The 23,691-nt window shown below is 39.0% G+C and overlaps 1 protein-coding gene across 2 annotated transcripts in view; it reads left to right on the forward strand.

Annotated features, from left to right (window-relative positions):
• Nucleotides 1-3,121: 3,121 nt before the first annotated feature.
• The window catches only part of dtnbp1a (dystrobrevin binding protein 1a), a 193,299-nt gene continuing 172,729 nt past the window's right edge, over nucleotides 3,122-23,691 (forward strand). The window contains exons 1-3 of one of the 2 annotated variants that reach the window (XM_043719076.1): nucleotides 3,122-3,280; nucleotides 4,642-4,692; nucleotides 8,311-8,361. In XM_043719076.1, coding sequence (XP_043575011.1) covers nucleotides 3,225-3,280; nucleotides 4,642-4,692; nucleotides 8,311-8,361 — 158 coding nt within the window. In that variant the 5' untranslated portion in view covers nucleotides 3,122-3,224. The remainder of the gene's footprint in view (nucleotides 3,281-4,641; nucleotides 4,693-8,310; nucleotides 8,362-23,691) is intronic. The other variant, XM_043719077.1, reaches the window with a different exon arrangement.

Below are 23,691 nucleotides of genomic sequence, written 5' to 3' on the forward strand. Positions count from 1 at the left end.
GGCAGCCCTGAACCATTGTCAGAAATCGCTGACCCCTACAGCACTAATACTTGAAAGGCTTTGCCTCCAATGTAGCCCTATACATACTTATTTTCTATTTAAACTCACCTGCTGAATGCTTGAGTGTTCCTTCCATCTCCCGGGTGCTGCTAATGCCCTCTGATAGAGGCAGAAACATTCAAAGTCCTCCTGCCAAACTTAACAGATGGCAGTACAACAGCTAAAGTGTGCCTGTGGTAATACCTGCCAAGGTTGGGGCTGTTAGAACATAGAACATAGAACAATACAGCACAGAACAGGCCCTTCGGCCCACGATGTTGTGCCGAACTTCTAACCTAGATTAAGTACCCATCCATGTACCTATCCAAATGCCGCTTAAAGGTCGCCAATGATTCCGACTCCACCACTCCCACGGACAGCGCATTCCATGCCCCCACCACTCTCTGGGTAAAGAACCCACCCCTGACATCTCCCCTATACCTTCCACCCTTCACCTTAAATTTATGTCCCCTTGTAACACTCTGTTGTACCCGGGGAAAAAGTTTCTGACTGTCTACTCTATCTATTCCTCTGATCATCTTATAAACCTCTATCAAGTCACCCCTCATCCTTCGCCGTTCCAACGAGAAAAGGCCGAGAACTCTCAACCTATCCTCGTACGACTTCCTCTCCATTCCAGGCAACATCCTGGTAAATCTTCTCTGCACCCTCTCCAAAGCTTCCACATCTTTCCAAAAGTGAGGCGACCAGAACTGCACACAGTACTCCAAATGTAGCCGAACCAAAGTCCTGCACAGTTGCAACATCACTTCACGACTCTTGAATTCAAGAGTCTGCTAATGAACGATAATACTCCATAGACCTTCTTACAAACTCTATCCACCTGAGTGGCAACCTTCAAAGATCTATGTACATAGACCCCAAGATCCCTCTGTTCCTCCACCTGACTAAGAACCCTACCATTAACCCTGTATTCCGCATTCTTATTTGTTCTTCCAAAATGGACAACCTCACACTAGGCAGGGTTGAACTCCATCTGCCACTCCTCAGCCCAGCTCTGCATCATATCTAAGTCCCTCTGCAGCCAACAACAGCCCTCCTCACTGTCCACAACTACACCTATCTTCGTATCATCTGCAAATTTACTGACCCACCCTTCGACCCCCACATCTAAGCCATTAAAAAAAATTACAAACAGCAGAGGACCCAGAACTGATCCCTGCGGAACTCCACTTGTAACTGGGCTCCAGGCTGAATATTTACCATCTACCACCACTCTCTGCCTTCGACCGGTTAGCCAGTTTTCTATCCAATTGGCCAAATTTCCCTCTATCCCATGCCTCCTAACTTTCCGCATAAGCCTACCATGGGGAACCTTATCAAATGCCTAACTAAAATCCATGTACACTACATCCACTGCTCTACCCTCAGCCACATGCTTGGTCACCTCCTCAAACTATACAAGTTCTTCAGCCCTGTAAAAACAATGACTGCAGATGCTGGAAACCGGAGTTTAGATTAGAGTGGTGCTGGAAAAGCACAGCAGTTGAGGCAGCATCCGAGGAGCAGGAAAATTGACGTTTCGGGCAAAAGCCCTTCATCAGAATACAAGTTCTTCAGACCACCAAGCCTACGCTGATTCTTATTTTTTATTTGGACCTGCTACATTTTGCCCTTGGGGGTTCTATCCTTCTGCTCGCCTCCCTTACGTGTGTCTATCAATGTATGCCTTCAATGTTGTTAATGTGCCTTATTCCAACACCTCCACTGGCAGTGTGTTTCAGTGTATCCCTCCACTGCTCTGTCTGAATCCTGTTTCCTCAACCTTATGTAAGCCTCCTTCTTCCTCTTTACCAGACATTCAACCTCTCTCGTCAACCAAGGCTCCCTCACACGACCATTTCTTTCCTGCCTGATAGGTACATACATATCATGGACACGTCGTATCTGCTCTTTGAAAAAGTTCCACATTTCCACCACATCCTTCCCTGACAGCCTATGCTCCCAACGTATGCTCCTCAAATCCTGCCTTACAGCATCGTAATTTCCCTTCCCCCAATTATAAAATCTACCTTGTTGTGCGCACCTATCTCTCTCCATAACCAAGGTGAAAGTCAGGCCACTACCACTGTTGTAGTGGTAGTGGCCTGACATCTGAGCAAGATGACCCAGGTTCAAGTTCCACCTACTCCATAAGTGTGTAGTAACATTACTGAGCAGATTGATTAGAAACATTTGAGGATTCTTGTGGTGCAGTGGAAGTATCCCTACCTCTGGACTAGAAAGTTCAGTTTCAAATTCCTACTGCTCCAGAGGGGTGTAATGACATCCCTGTACAGATTGATGAGGATAAGTATAACTGCCAAGGTCTTCCCGCTACCGGTTGTGTGTAAATCCCTATAGTCTACGAATCACCCTTGAAATTCCATTCTTGTCTTCACTATGGTCTTACCCCTCCCTATCTCTTTTAACGCCCTGTGGCCCATTAACCCTTCAAAATCTTGGCTTCTCTAGTTCTAGCCCCTTCGGATTCCTTGATTGTAATCTGATGGTGACTGTGCCTTTATATGTCAGGATCTTAATTTCAGGAAATCTCTTGCTGAACCTTTACATCTGTCCTTTAAGGGCACCACTTTGAACCAGTTCTGAGGAAGGATCACTGGGCCCAAAACATTAACTTTGATGTCTCTGCACACATGCTGCCAGACCTGCTGAGCTTCTCCAGCAACTTCTGTTTTTATTTCTGATTTTATAGCATCCGCAGTTGTTTCGGTTTTATCCCTTTAAACCTATCTTACTGATCAGGTTTCCACTCTAATATCTGCCTATTGACTCTGAAACACAGTGGGGCGTTTTATAGCATCCAAAACGCCAAGTTGTAGTATTTAAGTTACACTTCAAAATTATTGAGCGGAATAGCAAACCTCAGGGGTGATCGTCTTGAGGGGGGGGGGCTGACCTGACAAAGTGACGATGGTTGCCCGGCACCTGAGGAGTAATTCTTCCCTCCAAGGCCACAGTCCGTGCGGCTCGGCCCCTTCAAGCCGAGTCTAAACGGCCGCCCGTCGCGAGGAGATGGTTCCCGCCCTCGCGACTGCCGGAAGTGCGTGTACCAGAGGCCTAACCGTCCCCCGGTGCCGCTGTCAGTCAAAGCGGACTTAACCCGCCGCGGCTCCAGGATGACTCGCTTCCAGCGGCCCACTCAGTGATCGAAGCTGGAGAAGATGTTTGAGAATTTCAAAGAGCGGCTGCTGAGCGCGCAGCAGGATCTCAGCAGCGGGTAGGAGAGGCAGCGGGGGAACAGACCGGGTTGTGTGCGGGGGAAAAACCGGGCCCAAGGTTAAAATCAGGGCTGGGGATACTCCTTCCTCTACTGGAATGAGAGAGACATTTAAACCCACCTTAGTCAGACTACTGATTACTTTGTGAATTGTCTGTATTTCAAAGAAAATTGTTTTTGCCGGTGATGGCTAGTCACCCTGACTCTAGGCTGTAAAATGTCAAGTTGCGAAATCCACCCACTTTCTGAAGTTTGTAACCAGTTTCATTTTCAGCATAAAATTATTTTCAGCAAAGTTATAAACTTTGTTTTATAAAGTTAAATCTGTGTTTGGGAAGGGTTCTTTTATTATAAAAAGCTTTACAAATCCAGGTTTCCGACTACACTTCCTGCATGTTTTGTAAATCTTGAGTTGACAGCAGTGTGACAGTCATGTGAGAACAGAACTGTAGAGGAACGCTTTTTCATGATTTGGAAGAGCTGGTGTTGGACTGGGGTGTACGAAGTTGAAAATCACAACACCAGGTTATAGTCCAATAGGAAGGAGCAGCGCTATAAAAGCTAGTGCTTCCAATTAAACCTGTTGGACCATAACCCTGTGTTGTGATTTTTAGCTTTTTCTTCAGGAGAACTGCAGAGTCCGTGCAAGTGACGGCAAGTGAAGATTCCGTTAAAAACTGATAGGACCTGATTCTTGGGACTTTGGCTCACTCTTCTTCTACTGTCAGCTGAAGATGTGAGCTCCGGGTGCGATTTATTTCCTGCAGCCTAGAAACTTTCCTGTAATGGCTGAGCTGAAGTTGACAACTTGTGTGGGTCAAGGTATTGCAGAAAACCGTTTTTTTAAATGGTCCGTTAATGACTCTACTGGCATGCTTCTCAAAACCACTTCAATCAATACTGTCCCTTAATGAAAGGGGAATCTTCCAAAATGGGTATCCGTTTTGTGATAACTTACTAAATTCAGGGTGGGGGAATTTTCAAGGTGGCACTTCGGAAAGGTATACACAATATCCTATTAGTGATTATGCAAGACAACAAATCAATTTGTAACTAGCTAAAAGTGTGATATCAGTTAGTCGTGTTTGATATTCTGTGGCAAGTCTGTTGTGAAAATTGGTACTCCTGCGTCCATGTCTCAAACCTGTGAAAGGAAATAGTACAATATTTGTGCATTTATTTATTTTGTTTGATCTCTAAGTAATATTTATGTACTAGGAATTTCACAATTTGAGCATTGCAATGAATTGTTTGCAAACTAGAGGCCTGGGAAGCAAACATTGTTCCAGTACTATGTTAACATTTACTGTACTGCTATCTGCATCTATTAGGTTTAAATATTTCCTTGTCTTCAATTTCAGTTTAAAGATGCTGGGTGACAAATCTAAAGAAGTAAAAATTAAGAAGTCAAGGTAATTTTAATTTGCTACTTCCAGCACTTTGTGATAAAGTAACTTGGTTCTCTTGAATTTAAAAAAGTCAGTGGCATCAATACTTGGCAGATGTTGTAAAGGTATCATTTTATCCAAATAAGAAACTTATGATACTTTGAATGCTCAAGTCAAATAGTTATACACTGGAAAATTATTTGCACGGAATGTTTGTTTTTACTCAGCTGCATTTGCAACCATCTCTTGAATTTCTGCTAGTTACAGAAATTTTCTGAGGGAGAAAAAAATCAGCAGCTGGCATTTTGTGGCATCGTTCCAAACTTTACAAAACAAATGTATATGTATTTCTAAGACCTTTTAATATGTTGGTATGCCTCTTATCCAATGCAGCAACAGGTCCACGTAATAACAGTTCCCACTTTGCTCATGCAAACTGTAATTTTCCTTGCATAGAAGAACAGCTGGTGTTTGACTTGATAGCATTGCTGGAAGAATTATAGATTTTCTATTGGATTCTATAGAGATTTGACATTTTCAATTTTTATAAGCTGCTAACAACTCTACTGAATATATTTTTGATTATTAGTAACTTTCTATTACACTCTGTTCAACTATTATCTTATTTACCTAACATGTTCTAGCACCAGTCATTTTCAAGATATGAGATGCACTCTCTTTCTGAGATATTTAACAATGTGACCAAGGACGTAGGTGGTGAGCAAGCTGAAGAGGACTGGTGCTGGAACAGCCCTGCTTCTCTCAATTTGAGAACTCAAAGAGAACAGATGCTTCGCTATTTAAGAGCACTTGACCCAGCATTCTGTCATGACTATAATCTTGACAGATTTGCTTGAGAAACCAGACTGTCCTAGGACTTTATGAGAAAGTGAGGACTGGAGAGCAGAGTCAAAAAGTGTGGTGTTGGAAAGGCACAAATGGTCAGGCAGCAGGAGAGTCGACATTTCAGGCATAAGCCCTTCAACAGGAATGAGGATTTTCCAGAGGATCATCCTATTGACTGTGTCAAAAGTCTTTGAGGAAAACACAAATGAAATAAAGGGCCATGTTCTACTCAAAGCAGTTTTCCAGAATTTTCTCACTGTGAGCATCCGAGAACAGTGTGGCATCCTTGGTGAAAGCTGCACAGTATCTCAGGTAGTTTTGTTTCTGCCATATTAATAAGTTTTTTTAAAGATGATACAAGCAAAATTGCTATTCAGGGAATTAAGAGCTCAGTAGTCGACATACACTGCTAGTCTTCCTTTGTTTTTCTAGACAGCAAAAAATTATAGCATTGTGAAAGTTATTTGACAACTTTTCATTGTTCCAAATGCATGAGAGGATCTTGTTCAAAAGCCTCTATTGTGTCAGGACCTGCTGCCTTAAAGAAATTCACCTGGATTTCTTGTCTTTTCCTGAAGCCTTTCCAAAGTTCATTTGTAATGGCTTTCTTGAAGAAAGCAACTCAAACCAGGACTGATGACTGTGGTAGTTCTGTACAGCAAAATGTGCGTGTTCTGCCCATCTGTCTATATTGTTTCTGCCTGATCTTTTTTTTTATTTAAGGATGAACGATCAGCAGAGAGCAATGGTGTGGAACCTGCCATAGATTTATCTTGCATCTCTTGCAGCTCTCTCAAAACTATTACTGTTAGGTGTCAGAACGTGTCTCTTTTGGAGATGAAGATTAGATTGTTTTGCTGTGCAGGATTTGAGAGATGATTTCATCACTTTATCAAATCAATCTTGACATAATCACTTCTTTAGTCCAAGAGCATTGATTGTTGTTCCAGTGATAATGCTTTTAAAATTGCTCTGATTCTCAAAACAATCTCTAAAGTATATTATCTTTGAGCTTTTGATCAAGAATATTCTGAAACAGATTATCAGAAGTAATGTTACTCAGTTTACCTGTATTGAAGTGCTTTTGGTTAAGCTGAAGGAATTTGCAAGTTAAGAATTGCTCTGTTATGTGTTCAACATTCTGTCCCCTTTGCATGAGTATTTTCTATATCTTGGAGATCTCTCTGACACACTGCAATCATGTACCGTTGTTTTGACCTTTGGATATATCTGCGTAGTCTTGTGCTTATCAACTTGTCTGAATATCCTGTTGGTAATGGAGTAACATGACATTGAGTTTATTGACCCCTTGGTTACTCAGAATACCTCTTTCCGGTTATTTCTGACTTTCCCTATATGGGAATTGAAGTCTCCTAGGGCCACGAGCTTATCAATATCAGACATTGACTTAATAAATTAATCCAGGTCCTCGTAGAATTTACCACATATCCATTACCACAGGATTTCTGAAGAAAGAAGCAAAGGTGAGTTTGCACAAAATCTGTATAAGAATTCTTTTTAAAGTGGAAGAACCACTGCATGGGAGGATTCCCACTCGCAGCTGCAGAAATCTGGTTCAGTGGCATGGAGAGAATCCTTGACACTGAAAAACGTCTTTTGACTCCAGTGGATGACCATGATAATTTTCATGCTTTGGCATGTTCTTCAGGCTCTCTGGCATCCTGCTAGAATACTACTTTGATTATTGAATCAAACAAGTGATTTCTTGTGCTGTGTTTGCTGGAACATTCTGCACATACCAAAGCAAATCACAAACTCTTGGTGGAGGCTTGAAACCTACTCTCACCAGGTTTCTTGTTTATTTTTCTGAAAACAAAAATTGCTGGAAATCAGTATGTTAGGCAGCAGACATGGAGAGAGAGAGAGAGCTAATATTTCGAGTCTAGATGACCCTTCATCAGAGCCATCTAGACTCAATGTTAGCTTGCTCTCTCGACATGCATGCTGCCAAACTCGCTGTGATTTCCAGCATATTTTGTTTTCAGTGCAGATTGCACCATCTGCAGTAATTTACTCCTTTATTTTTCTAAATGTTTTTCCCTAACAACTTGTACTTAAGAATCTACCTAGGTACCATCTATACCTAAGATGGCGAGTAAGTGGTGACTTGTAAACTTTTCACTGTACTCTCATGAGTATATGTGAAATTAACATTAACTTGAATTCTAATTCAGTCCCCACCTGTCAAGACAGTGGTTCATGGTGTGACTGTTACTGCATGCAGACCACTTGTGGGATTTACAAGGGACAGCTGTGTCCAGTGTTGACCAAAGTGGATAAACTACTTAAAGCATGACCCATCACCACGTCAGAGCTGTCACCTCTTCCTGAACACACTCTACACATCACAATATTTGATATGGTCCAAGTAAAAGTGGCAATGAGTGACAACTAGATAATGTTAATATAATGCCATTCCTAATGAAGGGCTTATGTCTGAAATGTCCACTCTCTTGCTCCCCAGATGCTGCTTGGATGGTTGCACTTTTCCAAGCGCCACCCTTTTCAACTCTGACTCTCCAGCCTCTGCAGTCCTCATCTTTTCCTAATGCCTTTACCTGTCAGCTTTCTAGTTCTCAGCCATTATGTTGAAAACCAGACACTTGGATACCTGTATGAGCTCTTGTTTATGATAACCAAGTGTCTCAATTTCTTTTTTGAAAATATGATTCTTCTTGTAATGTAGCAATATAATGCTAAAATTCTTGATTAAAATGTTTCCAAACTGGATACTTCGAGCTAAAGTACAACTGTGATGTTTGTTTATTTTCACAGCACAGCAGATGGTTTGCCAAAGTTTGCTGCAGGAGCTGAGCTACTAAACAGGTAAGGATAGTTAGTTATACTTGTTGATAGTTTACGATAGCATAACATTCACAGCATAAGTTTCTATCACTGTTCAGATGTATTAGTAAGGCACTCAGTTCTTGTATCCCCTTGTTAAAATGGAAGGACTGCATATCTCTTGTTTAAATAAAAGAGAAAATAATTGAGCCTCCCAAATCAAGAACATTTGTCAGAGAGCAACTTGGACATAGCAACCATTCTATTGAAAGGTGGAATGCTTACAGCAGAAATAAAAGGCCATTCACTTGTATTCTCTTTGCAAGAGCAACTTGGCTCATCCATATAGCCTGCAAATCTTTTCTGTTTAGGAGCTTATCAAATTCTCTTTCAGAAGTCCTGATTGAATTTTCCCCCTACAGAAGGAAGTGTATTGTATGTCTGCCAGCTCCATATAATCCTCGATTTCCTGAGAGACCAAAGATTTATATTGTTAATGAGGGAAAAAAAAACTATATCTGCTATTGTTTATAAATTACCACAAGTAACCGTTAATTCAACTACTATTAATAAATCTCTTAGACAATCAAATACTAAACCAATTATTTAAACTTCATTGTATGGAGTAACCAAATTGAGACCCTCAATTAAGCAAGTTAAACCACAACCCAATTTAGCTAAATTCAACCATTAATTGAGTATAGCTACGATTCCAACCAACAGTCTGTCTCCGGGTGTCCAGGATTCAAATCTTGTGCAGGGTGGTTCTCCAGAGTTCTGCTGAAGAATCCTGAAGTTGAACTCTTGCAGGATTTTTTTGTCTTGTGAAGTTTGTCATGTGACATTCTTGAGACTTTAGGTACATTCATCCACAACACTTCTAGGGTCATCAAATTTGTAGCTTATCTTTTATCAGGATTAGCTTATCTTTTCCTTGTTACATTTGGTGTTAGCTGCCTGTTTGAAACACTGTCTGTCCTGCCATTAACTCCTTCACCTCAAGATGAGGCAACTGGTTTCAAGCAGATGTTAAAGCAGTTTATGTAGTTTCGACTCCATTTTCCCCCAAGGATGATTCATTGCATATTGCTTTTAATTCCTTGTCCTTTTATCTCAGGACACAGCTTATTCTAGTAAAGGTTATTGCTGATTCTTTCTATCTGTGAACATTTATTAAAATTCTGAAATTTACAATGTTGTGTCAGTATAAGTTGCACAATTTGGTAGATTTAAAAAAAAAATTCATTCACTCATCATAAACCTGTGAGCCTAATTTTGAATGCAAGCTAATTATAGAACTGTCTAGAAAATGCAACTATTAATCTTAAGAAATTCCTGAATTTGAGAATATGTATGAAGTTTAGCTTTGAATCACTGTAAATGAGTGCTGTAATTTTTGTTTATTTAAAATAAAGCAGAACTTGACATGAGAAACAATTTTGAATAATACTGCAGGTGCATTGATGAAGTTGCTTAACATAAGTTAGTTTCATCCTTTGCATAGAGTTTGTGTTCATTTGAAAACCTATCCAAAGATTCAGGAAGTTTGACTTAATAGCATGTTACTGCAAGGTGTGCTGCTATTTTGTTGAATGAGGTTTTGCTTGAAATGCCTTGGCTTCGTGCTTTTAGAGTCATAGTGTTGCAGCTTTACTCCTAAATGAGATCACAAGTAGCAACCCAGAATAATAATCAGGAATTGAAAAGGAGGGAGTAACCCAAAATTACAATTATCAGGCAAGTAGTACTGAGTAAATAGTTGGAACTAAGAGTTGACAAGTTGCCAGGTTCTCATGGATTTCAACCTAAGGTGTTAATAGAAGTAGCTTGTGAAATAGTTGATGCGTTGATTTTAATTTTGAAAACTCACTAGTTTCAGGAAAGGTTCCTTTTGGGTCGGGAAATAGCTAATTATTCAAAAGGAGGAACAAATGGATATTATTCTTGGGTTTCTAGAAGACATTTGATCACGTACAGTATCAAAAGTTATTATAGAATATAAAAGCCCATTAGGTAGGGATAATAGATTGACATGGGTAGAAGATTGGCCGGCTGACAAGAAGCAGCAAATAAATTGCTCTTTTTCAGGTTGGCAGATGGTTAAGAGATGCTGGGGCCTCCACTGTTTCCAATTTAAATAAATAATTTGAATGAAGTGATCAAAGGCATGGTTGCTAAATTTGCTGATGACACAAAGATAAGTAGGAAACTGAATTCTGAAGAAGACTCAAGAGCCCACTAAGTGACATAGGTAGAATAAATGAGTGGACGAAATCTTGTAAATTAAGTGCAATGTAGTAAAGTGTGAAATTACAGTAGTCCACCCGTACCTGTGGGGGGTACATTCCAAGACCTATCACAGAAGCCTGAAACTGCGGATAGAAGCTGAACCCATTCATTTAATTGGGAAATCTACCTTCCCAGCAGCCCCCTGTTTCCGGAATGTTCCCTGTAATATGTTCAGGCTGCGGTAAACCGCGGATTTCCAAGACTTGATGGCAGGACTGAGCAGATTGCCTTATGAGGAAAGGCAAGACAGGCTATGCCTATATCCTGTGGAACTTAAAAGTTAGAGGTGACTTGATTGAAACATATATAAGATCTTGAGGGGACTGACCACACGGATTCCAAAATTTATTTGCTCTTGTGGGGGAATCTAGAACGAGGGGTCATATTGTAGAAATAATAATTTGTCCATTTAAGATGAATAAAGATTGTGACTCTTCATAATTTTATTCCTCAAAAGGCAGTGAATGCAGACCCTTTTTAAAGTATTTTTATGGTACAGAAGTTCTTGATTACCAAGGGATGCAAGGAGGGTAGGTGATGGCCTGATGATATTATTGCTAGATGCTTAATCCAATGACTCAGCTAATGTCTGGGGACCTGGGTTCAAATCCTGTCATGGAGGTGTGGCGTTTGAATTCAATAACATTAAGAGTCTAATGATCATGAATCCTTTGTTAATTGTTGGACAAACCCATCTAGTTCACTAATGTCCTTAAGGTTGGAAACTGCAATCCTTACCTGGTTTGGCCTCATGTGATTCCAGACCCATAGCAATGTGATTGACTCCTAGTTGCCCTGTGGGTAATTAGGGATAGGCAATAAATTCTAGCTTAGCTAGTGAAACTCTCATCCCATGAATCAATTTTTAAAAAAAAAACAAAAATGGTTATCGGGGATATGCAGGGATGTAAAGATAGGGCGTAAAATCAGATCAACTGTTATCTTACCGAATATTGGAGCAGGCTGAAAGGGCCAAGTGCTCTACTCTTGTTTCTTGTTCATATGGTCATAAAAAATGATCCTTTTGTTACATATGCATTACACATAACCTTTTTGAATTTTAATGTATGGCATAGTCTGAAGTGCTGATATCAGATGCCAAATATACTTTTGATATGATGCCAATTTCCAGTGGCTTACAGGTCGCAAACTGAAGTAGTAATACTTGCCCTGTCCACAGATTCTCTCTCACACTTCCTGAGTTTTTCCAGCATTTCCTCTCTCTTCTCATTTCTGAGAGTGAATTTGAAATGTAAAGTGGTGTAAAATGAAATTTTGAAATCAGACTTGGAAGCATGGAGGTCCTTAAAATGTTATTAGATCATAGGTTTCTGAAAGATAAAACTTTGGAGTGACTTAGACTATTACAGAATTATAAACAAATCAGTGCTAATAGGCTAGGAAATGCTGTTTTGCTATTCATTATGTTAATTTGGGGGATCATTACTTATAATGTAATACCCATACAGATTTAATCCAGAGAATAGCTCAATTGGGGAAAGAGATTAAGTTCATTACGTACAATAGCATGATTGAACCAAGTCATTGTAGCTGAACCTAACCTATCGTGATGGTTCTAAAACTGGAAGGGTCACAGATTTGAAATTGATTTCGTAAAGCCAAGATGCTAACAAAACTGTTGGACTGTAATGATGAAATTGGAACACAGGATCTGTCACAATAATCATCTAGTTGAAAAGGTGTTGGCAGGTTCTGTTAACAGATTTAAATAAATATCAACTTGTTCAACACCAGATGGACTTTACCAGTGTGAAGTCATATCATTTAGAATGAAAAAAAGCACCAGCAACAATGCAGCAATTAACCGATAAAGTAATAAAAGGAATATGTAATTTTGTTTACATCAACGACATGGTTGTTTTAGCCAGATCTGGGAAGGATGTTTATATTGTTTGAACTTTTTCCTCAGCTACAAAAAACAACTTTGTTATAAATTTGGTTCAGTTAATTTGCCAAGGCAAAGGTGACTTATTTGTGCCGTACTGTGGGACAAGGCCTAGTTGCACATAGACAAATGACATTACAGGCTGTTTTGGATTTTCCTGTGCCTCGGAGAAAATGTCATTTTGTCTTAATGTTGGTACAAGTGGACTCTTTTGCTAGTTTATTGTCAGCTTCAGCACTATTGTTTCACCTTTTAACAAATTTGTTGAAAAAGGCAGAAAATTTGAAAAGTGCCTTTGAAAATTTGAAGAATGTGCTGACCACAGCAATGTTTACATGTGGTCAGTTTACAGGTAAAACCAATGTTAACTATTCAAAAAGCAATATTGCTTTGTGATGGCTTTTCAACATTTTAAAATATGTATTGACAACAACATGGAAGAAACTGTCATTTTTACAGGTCACAATCATTCACTGCTTTAGAAACATTTTTTCTAAAATTGACAGAGCAAATTTCTCTAACTATATAATTTGAGAATTGTTCATGTGCTTTGAAAGGAAATGATATAGTGAGCCCTCAGTTGAGACTATGTGCAAGATACTGGGTGATGTGGAACCAATGAACATATGTAAAATAAGGCTAATGTGGAATTCATTATATATCTATTGTCAACACTTGAGCACAGTTAATGTAACATAGTGGTGATGTGTAGACAACTTTTAAGCAATGAAAATGCCTCTTAAAGACCAATTTTCATTATTTTTGGAGGGGACAAAATTGTGATGTATGGGGTGTGATATTTATTTATTTTTAGATATAATGTATTTTTAAGTTATTTTGAATTAGTGATGTGTGGATTTTTCTGCACTTGAAATATTAATTAACTTGTATTTCTGTAGGCATGGTGATTTCTTTTATACCAACTTGATAAGAGAAATAGCCTTTCGGGCACATGGATTTCTTTTGCATTAGGAGAGTATAAGATCAAGCAAGGTAAACTATTAGGCATTAAGTTTCAGTTAGAAAATCTGGACTTGATTTTCTTTTAAGTTTAGGAGGAACAACCATAGCATGGAAACTTTTTTTTCTTAGTTTCCAACTGGTACAATTGTGCAGAAGTCTTAAGTGCAGATGGATGTGTAAAGCACTGCTCCTGAGAAAGGGAAAAATAGATTATCTTCAAGTAAGGAGTTTAATAATTATCCCAGACTAGAAGTCTTTGGATAAAACCTTGAAGAGGTCACTTGAAGCTGAGTATATTGACACTCCGATGTATGTGAAAGATCCAGGAAAAGGCCATCAGATTTTCCAGACTGGGAGCTGAAGTTGGCACACAAACTAAATAACAACTGGTCAAGTCACAGATTTATTCACAGATTTCAATTGCACACTTCCTTGGGGTTGCCAGTGGATTCTAAAATCTATGAAGTGATCTTTTTGAAAGTACAGTATTGTACAGTGAGTTGCTAAATCCTGCTTTTTTTAATTGCATTAATTATGGTTATTTTGGTATAACAGCACCACCCATGATCAAATTTAGATTCCAACCATTTTAAAACTGTGGTGGTGAGGGGTGTTGTTGGGGTTGTGAAATCATACTGCATGCATCTGTAGTCCTCATAAGGATTGCTGCAGTCCCTGGTAAAGGTTTGTTTCCCACAACATTTTTGCTTTTGTCTTCAGTTATAAGCAGGTTTTGGACCTTAATACAAAAAGCCCAGATAATGAGTAAAAATCATGTTTTTAAATTTTGGGAGAAATTTACTTTCTGTGAATGGATGAGATATTGGGTGAAAGTAAACTTGAGGTCCATCTAGTTTACTTCTATCATCCTGCAATCACATTACATGCTAAGTAATGGAGTTGTTGATTAGTGTAAATCATGAGCATTAGTCAAATTTTAAGCTCTCCAAACACACCCTTTCAAACATCTTACACCGCAGAATGAAATATGAGTCCTGGGGGTGTTGCTGAATAAAGTGACCTTGCAATGCAGATTCATAGTTCCTTGAAAGTAGAGTTGCACGTAGGAAGGATAGTGAAGAAGGCACCTTTATTGCTTGCCTTTATTGGTCAGTGCATTGAGTATAGAAGTAGGGAGGTCATGTTGAGGCTGTACATGTTGATTAGGTCACTTTTGAAATCCTGCATGCAATTCTGGTCTCCCTGATATAGGAAGGATGTTGTGAAACTTGAAACTTGAAAGGGTTCAGAAAAGATTTGCAAGGATATTGCTAGGGTTAGACAGTTTGAGCTTTAGGGAGAGATCGATTAGGCTAGGGCTATTTTCCCTGGAGTATCGGAGGCTGAGGGGTGACCTTATAGAGATTTATAAAATCATGAGCGGCATGGTTAGGGTGAATGGCTGAGGTCTTTTTCCCAGGTTAGGAGAGACCAAAATTTACAGGGCATGGGTTTTGGGTGAGAGGGGAAAGCTATAAAAGGGACCTAAGGGGCACTTTTTTCACACCGAGGGTGGTGCATGTATGGAATGAGCTTCCAGAGGAAGTGGTGGAGGCTGGTACAATTACAGCATTTAAAAGGCATCTGGATGGGAATAATGCGTGTTTCATCAATACGAATTGACTATAACATGATTGAATTGTGGATGCTGTTTGATTAACGTGAGCTTTTTACTGAGTGCGTATAGCGATTTTGGTTTTTTTTATATAGCGACCTTCTACAGTGCAATGCCCTGTAATGAATAGGAAGAGTTTAGAAGGATACTGGCAAATGGAGCAAGAGTATTTAGAATGTTTGGTCAGCATGGATGAGTTGGACCGATGGGTTTGTTTCCATTGTTGTGCAGCTGTATAAACTGTGTGGGGTCGTATTCAAATAATGACCGATTCAGCAACCGCAAGTAGCGCCAATTCGAGGCGGTAATAGAATCCCGAAATACAGTTCTTATACTAGCCTCTTTTTATACACAGTTCTTGTATATTAAAATGCCATTACTGTGGTGTATATTGTTTTATCTATAGTACACAAGGGTTTGAAGGGCTTCTGTCCAGGGATGGGTTAAAACATTGTGCTAAGTACTGGCTGATACTCCTGAGGATAAAGTGTGTCTGTCCGGTCTGCTTGCATAACTACGAGGTGTTAGTCCTTTTGTAATTTGTTAATATTAGTAAAAGCACTAGGCTTATATGCTCTAAATAAGTTATAAATTGTACCTGTACTTAAAAGAATAAAGGATATTTAAACTGATTGGGTTGTGAGGTTTATTTACTATTTGCTGGTGTGAGTTTCATTCATGCAATTTCACGTAAGCGCTGTTTTGACAGTTTCTTAAAGGGATATTAGCCCAGTTAAAAGATACTTAACAAGTACATACTAATTGTGGAAACTGTTTGGTGTTCTGTAATTCATTCAGGTCAAAGAGATGGTTGGTAAGGGCTGATAAATATTATCATGTTTCATGGAGACTTGATGGCGGGGTTAGTATTGTTCTGTATGCTACACTTTTTTAAAGTAGTGAGGGCTGATAAGGTGTGGAGATGCAGTAATGGGTTTGAAAGGGTTGTTTCGATTAAAGACCAAATTTAAAACAATCCTATCTTATGATAGTAAATATACCACAGAACTGCAGTTTTATGAATGAATGATAGTTTTATAGTAGGGAGTTATGAATGGATGAAACATGAATGTGGTGGTAGTTTGTGAGTGGGTTAGTAAAGTTGGTGTTAATGAATACAGCAAGCTGGTGAGTGAGTTAGTTCAGATAACCTAAAACACACTATTTCACAACAAGCATATCGTTTGTTGCCATTTTGAAATGAGAATGAAAACATCAATAATTCATGTCAAGTTCATGCACAACATGCATATCTCCAATCTTTGTGAAGGTTCTATTCTCTGTCAACCATCTTCCTATTTGGCATGAACATCATCTTGTTGAGGAACACTTGTACAAGTCGAGCTCAAAAGTTAGACACCCAATAAAGCTACAATCTGAATGTTATCTCTTCGCATGCAGCTCTCGATCTCATTAGTTATGAGGTCGGAACATTTGCCACACTAAATAACTGTATTCTGTGTGGTACAATTTCATTTTCACTGCCATGATTGTGCACATAAACCTCTCCACAAGGATCTTGATTTTCGTCATGGGTTTATATTAGAAAATCAGCATAGATTTTAATTTTGCTCCTTTTGCCATCCAAGGATGTCTTCTCATGTCCCCTAGTTTTCACTTGAACCATTTTTATACTTTTCCTCTGCATAGATTAACATCAAAAATCAAGGGCATTTCATGAACGCTGCTGATCAGATGTTATGGGTACTTCTGTTTCTGCTGTTTGTGCTGCTCATGAACTGCTGCAAAGTGTTAATTTTCACATTGAGGTCTTTTGATAGGCTGTGATTTTGTTGGCCTTCTGAAACACTAATACTTTAATTCCATAAATCAGCTAAACCAATTAGCTGTTGCTCTGATTCTTTGCTAGGCTCTGTTTGATTGGCCCACAAATGCATATATGCACATTGAATTTCTGTGATGGTATAAGATGTGAAGATTTTTGATCTAGTCCAGTATATGCTTCTCAAGATTAGGCCAGTGTGTTGTTCCTGTCCTTTTATTGTGCATTTGGTCTTGGGTATAATGTTCATTTTCCATTCGTTGACCAGTTTTTTGCTAACAATGTATTCTCTTATCACAGTGTAGCTGTTTAATAAGTTTGCCAATATTGCAAGTTACAGCTTGAAATCAGCTTCACAGTTTATCTTTTTATTGAAAGATGTTTCTCTTTTGCCATGCATCGTCTTAAACTCAAGTGCATCTTCACAACTTAGCCCATGTTGCTTTGCACCCAGTAATAGGGCAGATAAAGCGTGCATTTTTTTTTTAGATTAGATTGCTTACAGTATGGAAACAGGCCCTTCAGCCCAACAAGTCCACACCGCCCCGCCGAAGCGCAACCCACCCAGACCCATTCCCCTACATTTACCCCTTACCTAACACTACGGGCAATTTAGCATGGCCAATTCACCTGACCTGCACAACTTTTGGACTGTGGGAGGAAACCGGAGCACCCGGAGGAAACCCACGCAGACACAGGGAGAATGTGCAAACTCCACACAGTCAGTCGCCTGAGGCGGGAATTGAACCCGGGTCTCTGGCGCTGTGAGGCAGCAGTGCTAACCACTGTGCCACCGTGCCGCCCACTTATGGTGTAAAAATTGATGTGAGTATTGCACAAATACAAAAACTTGTTTTTAGAGCTGGAAAAATGGAGTTGTCTTATACCTCTTGTTTACAATAGTCATGCAATCAATCTCTCTCGGTAAGTCTATATGAACTCCAATGTTGGGTGAGCAAACTTGTGTTGTAAAGCTTTGGGTACCATTGATTTAAAGTTGTCTATTCTTCCAACCATTTTGTACTTACTATACTCATCTAAATTGCTCACACTTCATATTAATATATTTTCTGAAGGTGATATAATTTTGCCTTTAAGTCAATATAATATTCCAGCCATCATTAGATTAGATTGCTTACAGTGTGGAAACAGGCCCTTCGGCCCAACAAGTCCACACCGCCCCGCCGAATATATTTTCTGAAGGTGATATAATTTTGCCTTTAAGTCAATATAATATTCCAGCCATCATGTCACAAACCTGTCATAGATTTACCATCCATTTACCATCCTTTAAGTACAGGCCTCTGATAAGGATGAGGATGAAAGTGAACTGAAACCTCTGATCCCTTATTGTCTGTAATCAAAAGGAAAATGTGTTTCTTAACCCTTGAGGGTGTGCTCAATTTGTGTAATGGAAGAGCTTTCTGTAGGTTTAAAGGTTATTCGTTGACCTGTTCATTCTGAAATTCCAATCCTCCATACCTTACTAAATCTTAACACCACTCTCCCTCCCTCTTCCCCTAACACTCAGCAGTTAGAAGAAAATAATGCATTTGTACAAGGAAGAAATAATTCAGATCTGGTAATAGGTTGATGTTATGATTATTAAATACTGCAGGGTAAAAGGTTTGTGCATACTAAGGCTTTTGCAGTTTTGCAATTACAATTTTGAATGTTCAAATCTGATCTCATGACTCAACTAGGTTTGATTTCAAGGGACTTTTCATTTTCAATGTGCTACTGCTATCGGTGCCAACTTTGAGGAACTGCAGCATTGATCTAATGGGCGGCACGGTTAGCACTGCTGCCTCAGAGCGCCTGAGACCTGGGTTCAATTCCTGCCTCAGGCGACTGTGTGGAGTTTGCACATTCTCCCCGTGTTTGCGTGGGTTTCCTCTGGGTGCTCCGGTTTCCTCCCACAGTCCAAAAATGTGCAGGTTAGGTGAATTGGCCATGCTAAACTGCCCGTAGTGTTAGGGGAATGGGTCTGGGTGGGTTGCGCTTCAGGGGTCGGTGTGGACTTGTTGGGCTGAAGGGTCTGTTTCCACACTAAGTTAGTAATCTAATCTAAATCAGTTGTCCTGCAAATGTGGCAAAGATAGATATGTGTGAATAAGTTTTTTTTAAGTGGATTTGATATTTCTGTTGACTATTCAACTGGAATTGATAGTCAGTATGAAAACCTTTACAGGTAATTGTGATTAAGCATAATTTTATCTTTGTGAAAGAGCAGCATAATATTAATTAGTATCTGTAAAGATTGATTTCTGGAAATTTAAATTCTCTCACTAGGCTTGTATCTTAAGTTGGTATTAATTTGAAAAATAGTTTATAAACAATACATTTGTGATCCTTGTAATTCATTAGGTCGAGGTTCTACTATTGACAATGATTTATTGTATAGTTACCTTCACCTAGTGTTGTATAGTTTAAGGTGAGGTGTACAAAGTGCCTATTGTTTTTAATATTATTGTACAATGTCTAATTGAATATGATTTGCTTACACTATTTTCTAGGATACCAAAGTGGAGAGGGTGCAAGGTTTACAAGGATGTTAACAGGAATGGAGGTTTTGAGTTATAAGGAGAAGCTAGATAGGTTGGAATGTTTTTGACCGTACTTGGGAAATCGAAGGGTGGCCTTTTATAGTGGTTTATAAAATCATGAGGGACATGGATAAATTGAATAGCAAAGTTCTTTTCCCTAGGGTGTGGGAATTCAAAATTAAAGGGCATAATTTTAAGGTTGAGAGGAGAGGATCAGTGTTAGGAAAATGAGTCTTTTTAATATATATTAATAGCCTAGACCTTGGTGTCGAAAGTATAGTTTTCGCAAGGGCAATGAGGGATGAGCAGTAAATGCTGACCTGGCCAGTAAAGTCCATATCCCATGCATGAATAAAAAAATCAAAATTTGCAGATGAATCAAAATGTGGAAGCATTGTGAGCTGATGAGCAAGAAACTTTAGAACTTCAAAAGGACATAAACAAGTTGGAATAACAGACAAATGGCAGGTGTGAAGTGTTTGGTTTTGGTAGGAGGAACATGGTGTCATGGCTTAACTAAGAACAGTGCGCCAATAATCCTGTCCAGCAAGTGTCACAACATGTACAAAATACAAGTTAGGCCACCAAGATGACCCGTTTACTTGCCTGGCTACTATTCAGGTGAAAAACCATTCATACTACGTTTTATCATTACCAGAAAATAATTATTTATTGCTATCTGCTTTGTTTTAACATGTCAGAAATCAGATGACACCAGATTGTAGTCCAACAGACTTGTGTGAAATTACAAGCTTTCAGAGTACTGTTCCTTCATCAGGTGATGTCGCCCAAGGCTGGAATTGAACCCATGTGCTGGCTCTGTGAAGCAGCAGTGCTAACCACTGAGCCACCCTACTGGCCCTGTAAGCTTACCTTCTTATCAGAAGTAGCTTCTTTGTTCCTTGTTCCATTTGTCCTTAACTGTCTGTTCGAAGACACCGCTTTCGTGTAGTTAACACCTTAAATTCTTCACGGCAATCAGTTGTCCTTGTGGCAAAAAGCATTCAGTTTATTAAGTAGGTGTCAAAGCAGTTTTGTTTATGCAATGGTGAATTGCTTTCAGTCTCTGTAACAGCTTGTTTTGTTCCTTACCAGCTTATTCCAGACAGTTATTGCTGCTGCATTCAATCTATGAAGTTAATAAAAGGTGTGAAGTCATTGTTATAGGAAAGTTTAGGAACAGAAAGATCTGTGTGTATATTTACATAAATCATTAAATGTGCATTATGTGTTGTGAACGTGCTTAATAAAGCATACAATATCCTTGGCATTATTAATTAGGATTGTGTAAGAAGCAGGAGGTTATGTTGAACTTGTAAATGATGTTAGTTTGGCCACAGCTGGTGTATCACGTTTGCTTCTGGATATTGCACTTAAGGTATGAAGGTATTGAAATAGTGCCGAAGATTCATGAGAATGATTCAATGGTTAGTGAACTTCAGTTTAGGCAGTTTAATTGGAGAAGCTGGGACTGCTCTTTTTGGAAGAGAAGCGGCTGAGGGCAGATGTGATAGAGGTATTCAAAATCATGAGAGATCTGGACAGAGTAGATCAGGAGACATTGTACCCAATCATTAAGAGGTTAGAGATTGAGAACACTCCAGTTTAAAATGATTAATGAAAGAGGCAAAAACCTTTGCCATGAAGCAAATGGTTAAGGCCTAGATGTACTGACTCTGTTTGTGTGGTGCAAGCAAGCTCAATTGAACTATTCAGAGGGGAATTAGACCATTACTTGAAGACAAAAAATGCACATGTGAAAAGGTTTATGTAGGAAGTGAGACCGGTTGTACTTCTGGAATGCTGGTGCATTCATAATGTGCTGAAGGGAACCTCATGCTATAAGTTGAAGTGTCCACCTGGCACTTCTGTTCAGACTTGACGTTGCTTGTTAATGATTCTTCAACAAGATACCACACAGGTTCCAGATTTCCTCTATGCTGCTATGTCTGAATAGTTTTCTAATTGTAACAAGTTTCAATGGTGAATCTTAGCTTGCATGTGCAGTGAACACCGAACATCATTTGTTTGGTACTGAAGCAACTTCAGCCCAATCTCTCCTTTTTTTAAAAAAAAAACAAAATTTTTTGATTTGACTATGATGAAGACAATGAGAGAGCTGGCATTATTTTTTAAAAAAACACAGCAATTATATAATACAATGTTACTTTGTAGTGTTAAATGATTTGCACTTTGCCCACTTCAGCGGAATATTCATGCATTTGTTCATTTTCATCATAGTTTACTAGGGATGTTGGCATTACCGTGCTGCTTTTCTGGCTTTCTTCAAGCCTCCTTTAGTGTGCATCTTTTATCCATCCTACCCATTTTTCTTCCTCTTTTGTTTCTATCTTCAATTATTGCCAGAGCATGACTGTTGTGCCTTTGTTTCCAGTGTCCATAGTTGACTATCTTTCTCTGTCTAATTGTAGTTTTGATTTCAGAATTTTACTCTCTAACCCAGTAACTTGCCATTCAACTGATTCTTAGCATCCTCAATACCCGCATTTCAAAAGTTGTTATACTCTTCTCATTCTCCTTTTTGCAGAGTCCAACTTTCTCATCTGTAGACTGCAACACTTAATGCTGGTGACTGTATTAGACATCTTTTTTTTATGCTTTATGCAAATGCTTTTGCACTTTCAGACACTACAACACTGCATGGGCTTTTTAGTTGCATTATGTATCCATCTTCGTAATGTTTTTGAGTTGCTGTGGTCAGAGCTGAAGATTTGTTCGTTATGGACTCACCGATGGTGCAATATACTTTCCACATCCTTTTTGCCAAGGATCTTGCATACTTAAACAAGTCACCCATTGCTGCACTAAACTCCAGTGGAAACAAAGTCTGTTCAAAGTTTCCTCAAGACATTCCAGGTATTAATCTAGTAAACCTTCTCTGAACCGCTACAGCACAAGTGCATCCTTAAGTAAGGTGATCAGAAATGTACAGCAGATGTGGTCTCATTGATGCTATATGTAACTGAAGGAAAGCATCTTGTATTCATTTCTTCTTGTAATAAAATGTAGCATCCCTTTAGTAATCGTTATTTGCTTTGTTAGCTTAACAAATTTTGGTGACTCCTGTAGTCTAATATCTAGATCCCTCTGCACCTCAGAATTCTGTAATTATTCTCCATTAAAGTAAAATGATTTCTTGTTATATGTTCCCACATTATAACCAATCTATTTTCTCACTCAATGTATTTCTGTCTGTAACCACCTTATGTCCTTTCCACATTATATTTACCTATCTCTTTGCATCTGCAAATTTATCTACCTTGTCTTTTCTTCCTTGATCCAAGGCATTGGTATGAATTGTAAGAAGCAGAGGCTCCACTATAGATCCTTATGGCTTTACTCGCCATGTCCTGTCAATCAGAAAAAACATTTTATGTGAGTCTGTTTTCTGCCTCCCAGCTAATCTGTTATTCATGCTGGTACATTACCCCAACACTTCTGTCCTGCTTTGCACCTTTTATGTGGCAACATTTTCAAATGCCTTCAGAAAATGTGTGTATGGTCAGGAATGAGTTTGTGAAGTGCAAATTAGCTGTCACAATCCCAACATTAGCCTGATGAAGGGCGTATGCCCGAAATATCAGTTCTCCTACACCTGGAATGCTGCCTGACCTGCTGTGCTTTTCCAGCACCACACACTCGACTCTGATCTCTACCATCTTCACTTTTTTTCTGCAGTTGATATCAGACAATCTTGGGGTGCGCTTCACTTGCTGTCTGTCTAATCCTGTCTACCACATGTGTGCTGACTTTCAATCTTTTTGGTCCAACTTAATATGCTAATTTCATAGTTTTGTATTTTCTAACATGAGCCTTTACTATTACAAATGGACAACCTAGTTTCAAATGTATTAACGGCATCTTGTGAAATACATTTGACTTAGTTTATATCTATCCTATACAGTTTAATTAAATAAATGTTACGTTATGACTATATTCAGCAATTATAACTTCACATACTAAAAGTGAATTTGAGATCTGGTTCTGAACTTGGAAAGTAGGTAACTGTTCCTGAGTGCATTAATACTTCACAAAGAATTGCAGAGATGGAAACAAAAATGTTTTGCACAGCTGGTTGTAGAACATTTAAGACAAGTTTCACACTTGGGTAAAGTATTACATTTGCCTCTTGATCTATGTGACAGCTGTAGAATTTTGATTTTTACTGAAAAGTTGTTCAGTTTCATTGAACGTTGACATTTTTGGTCAAACTTTCTCTCCCATTACCTCCCTTTATAATTCCCATTTT

Source organism: Chiloscyllium plagiosum, chromosome 29 (genome assembly GCF_004010195.1).
Source record: "Chiloscyllium plagiosum isolate BGI_BamShark_2017 chromosome 29, ASM401019v2, whole genome shotgun sequence".
In the NCBI taxonomy this organism is placed as follows: domain Eukaryota; kingdom Metazoa; phylum Chordata; class Chondrichthyes; order Orectolobiformes; family Hemiscylliidae; genus Chiloscyllium; species Chiloscyllium plagiosum.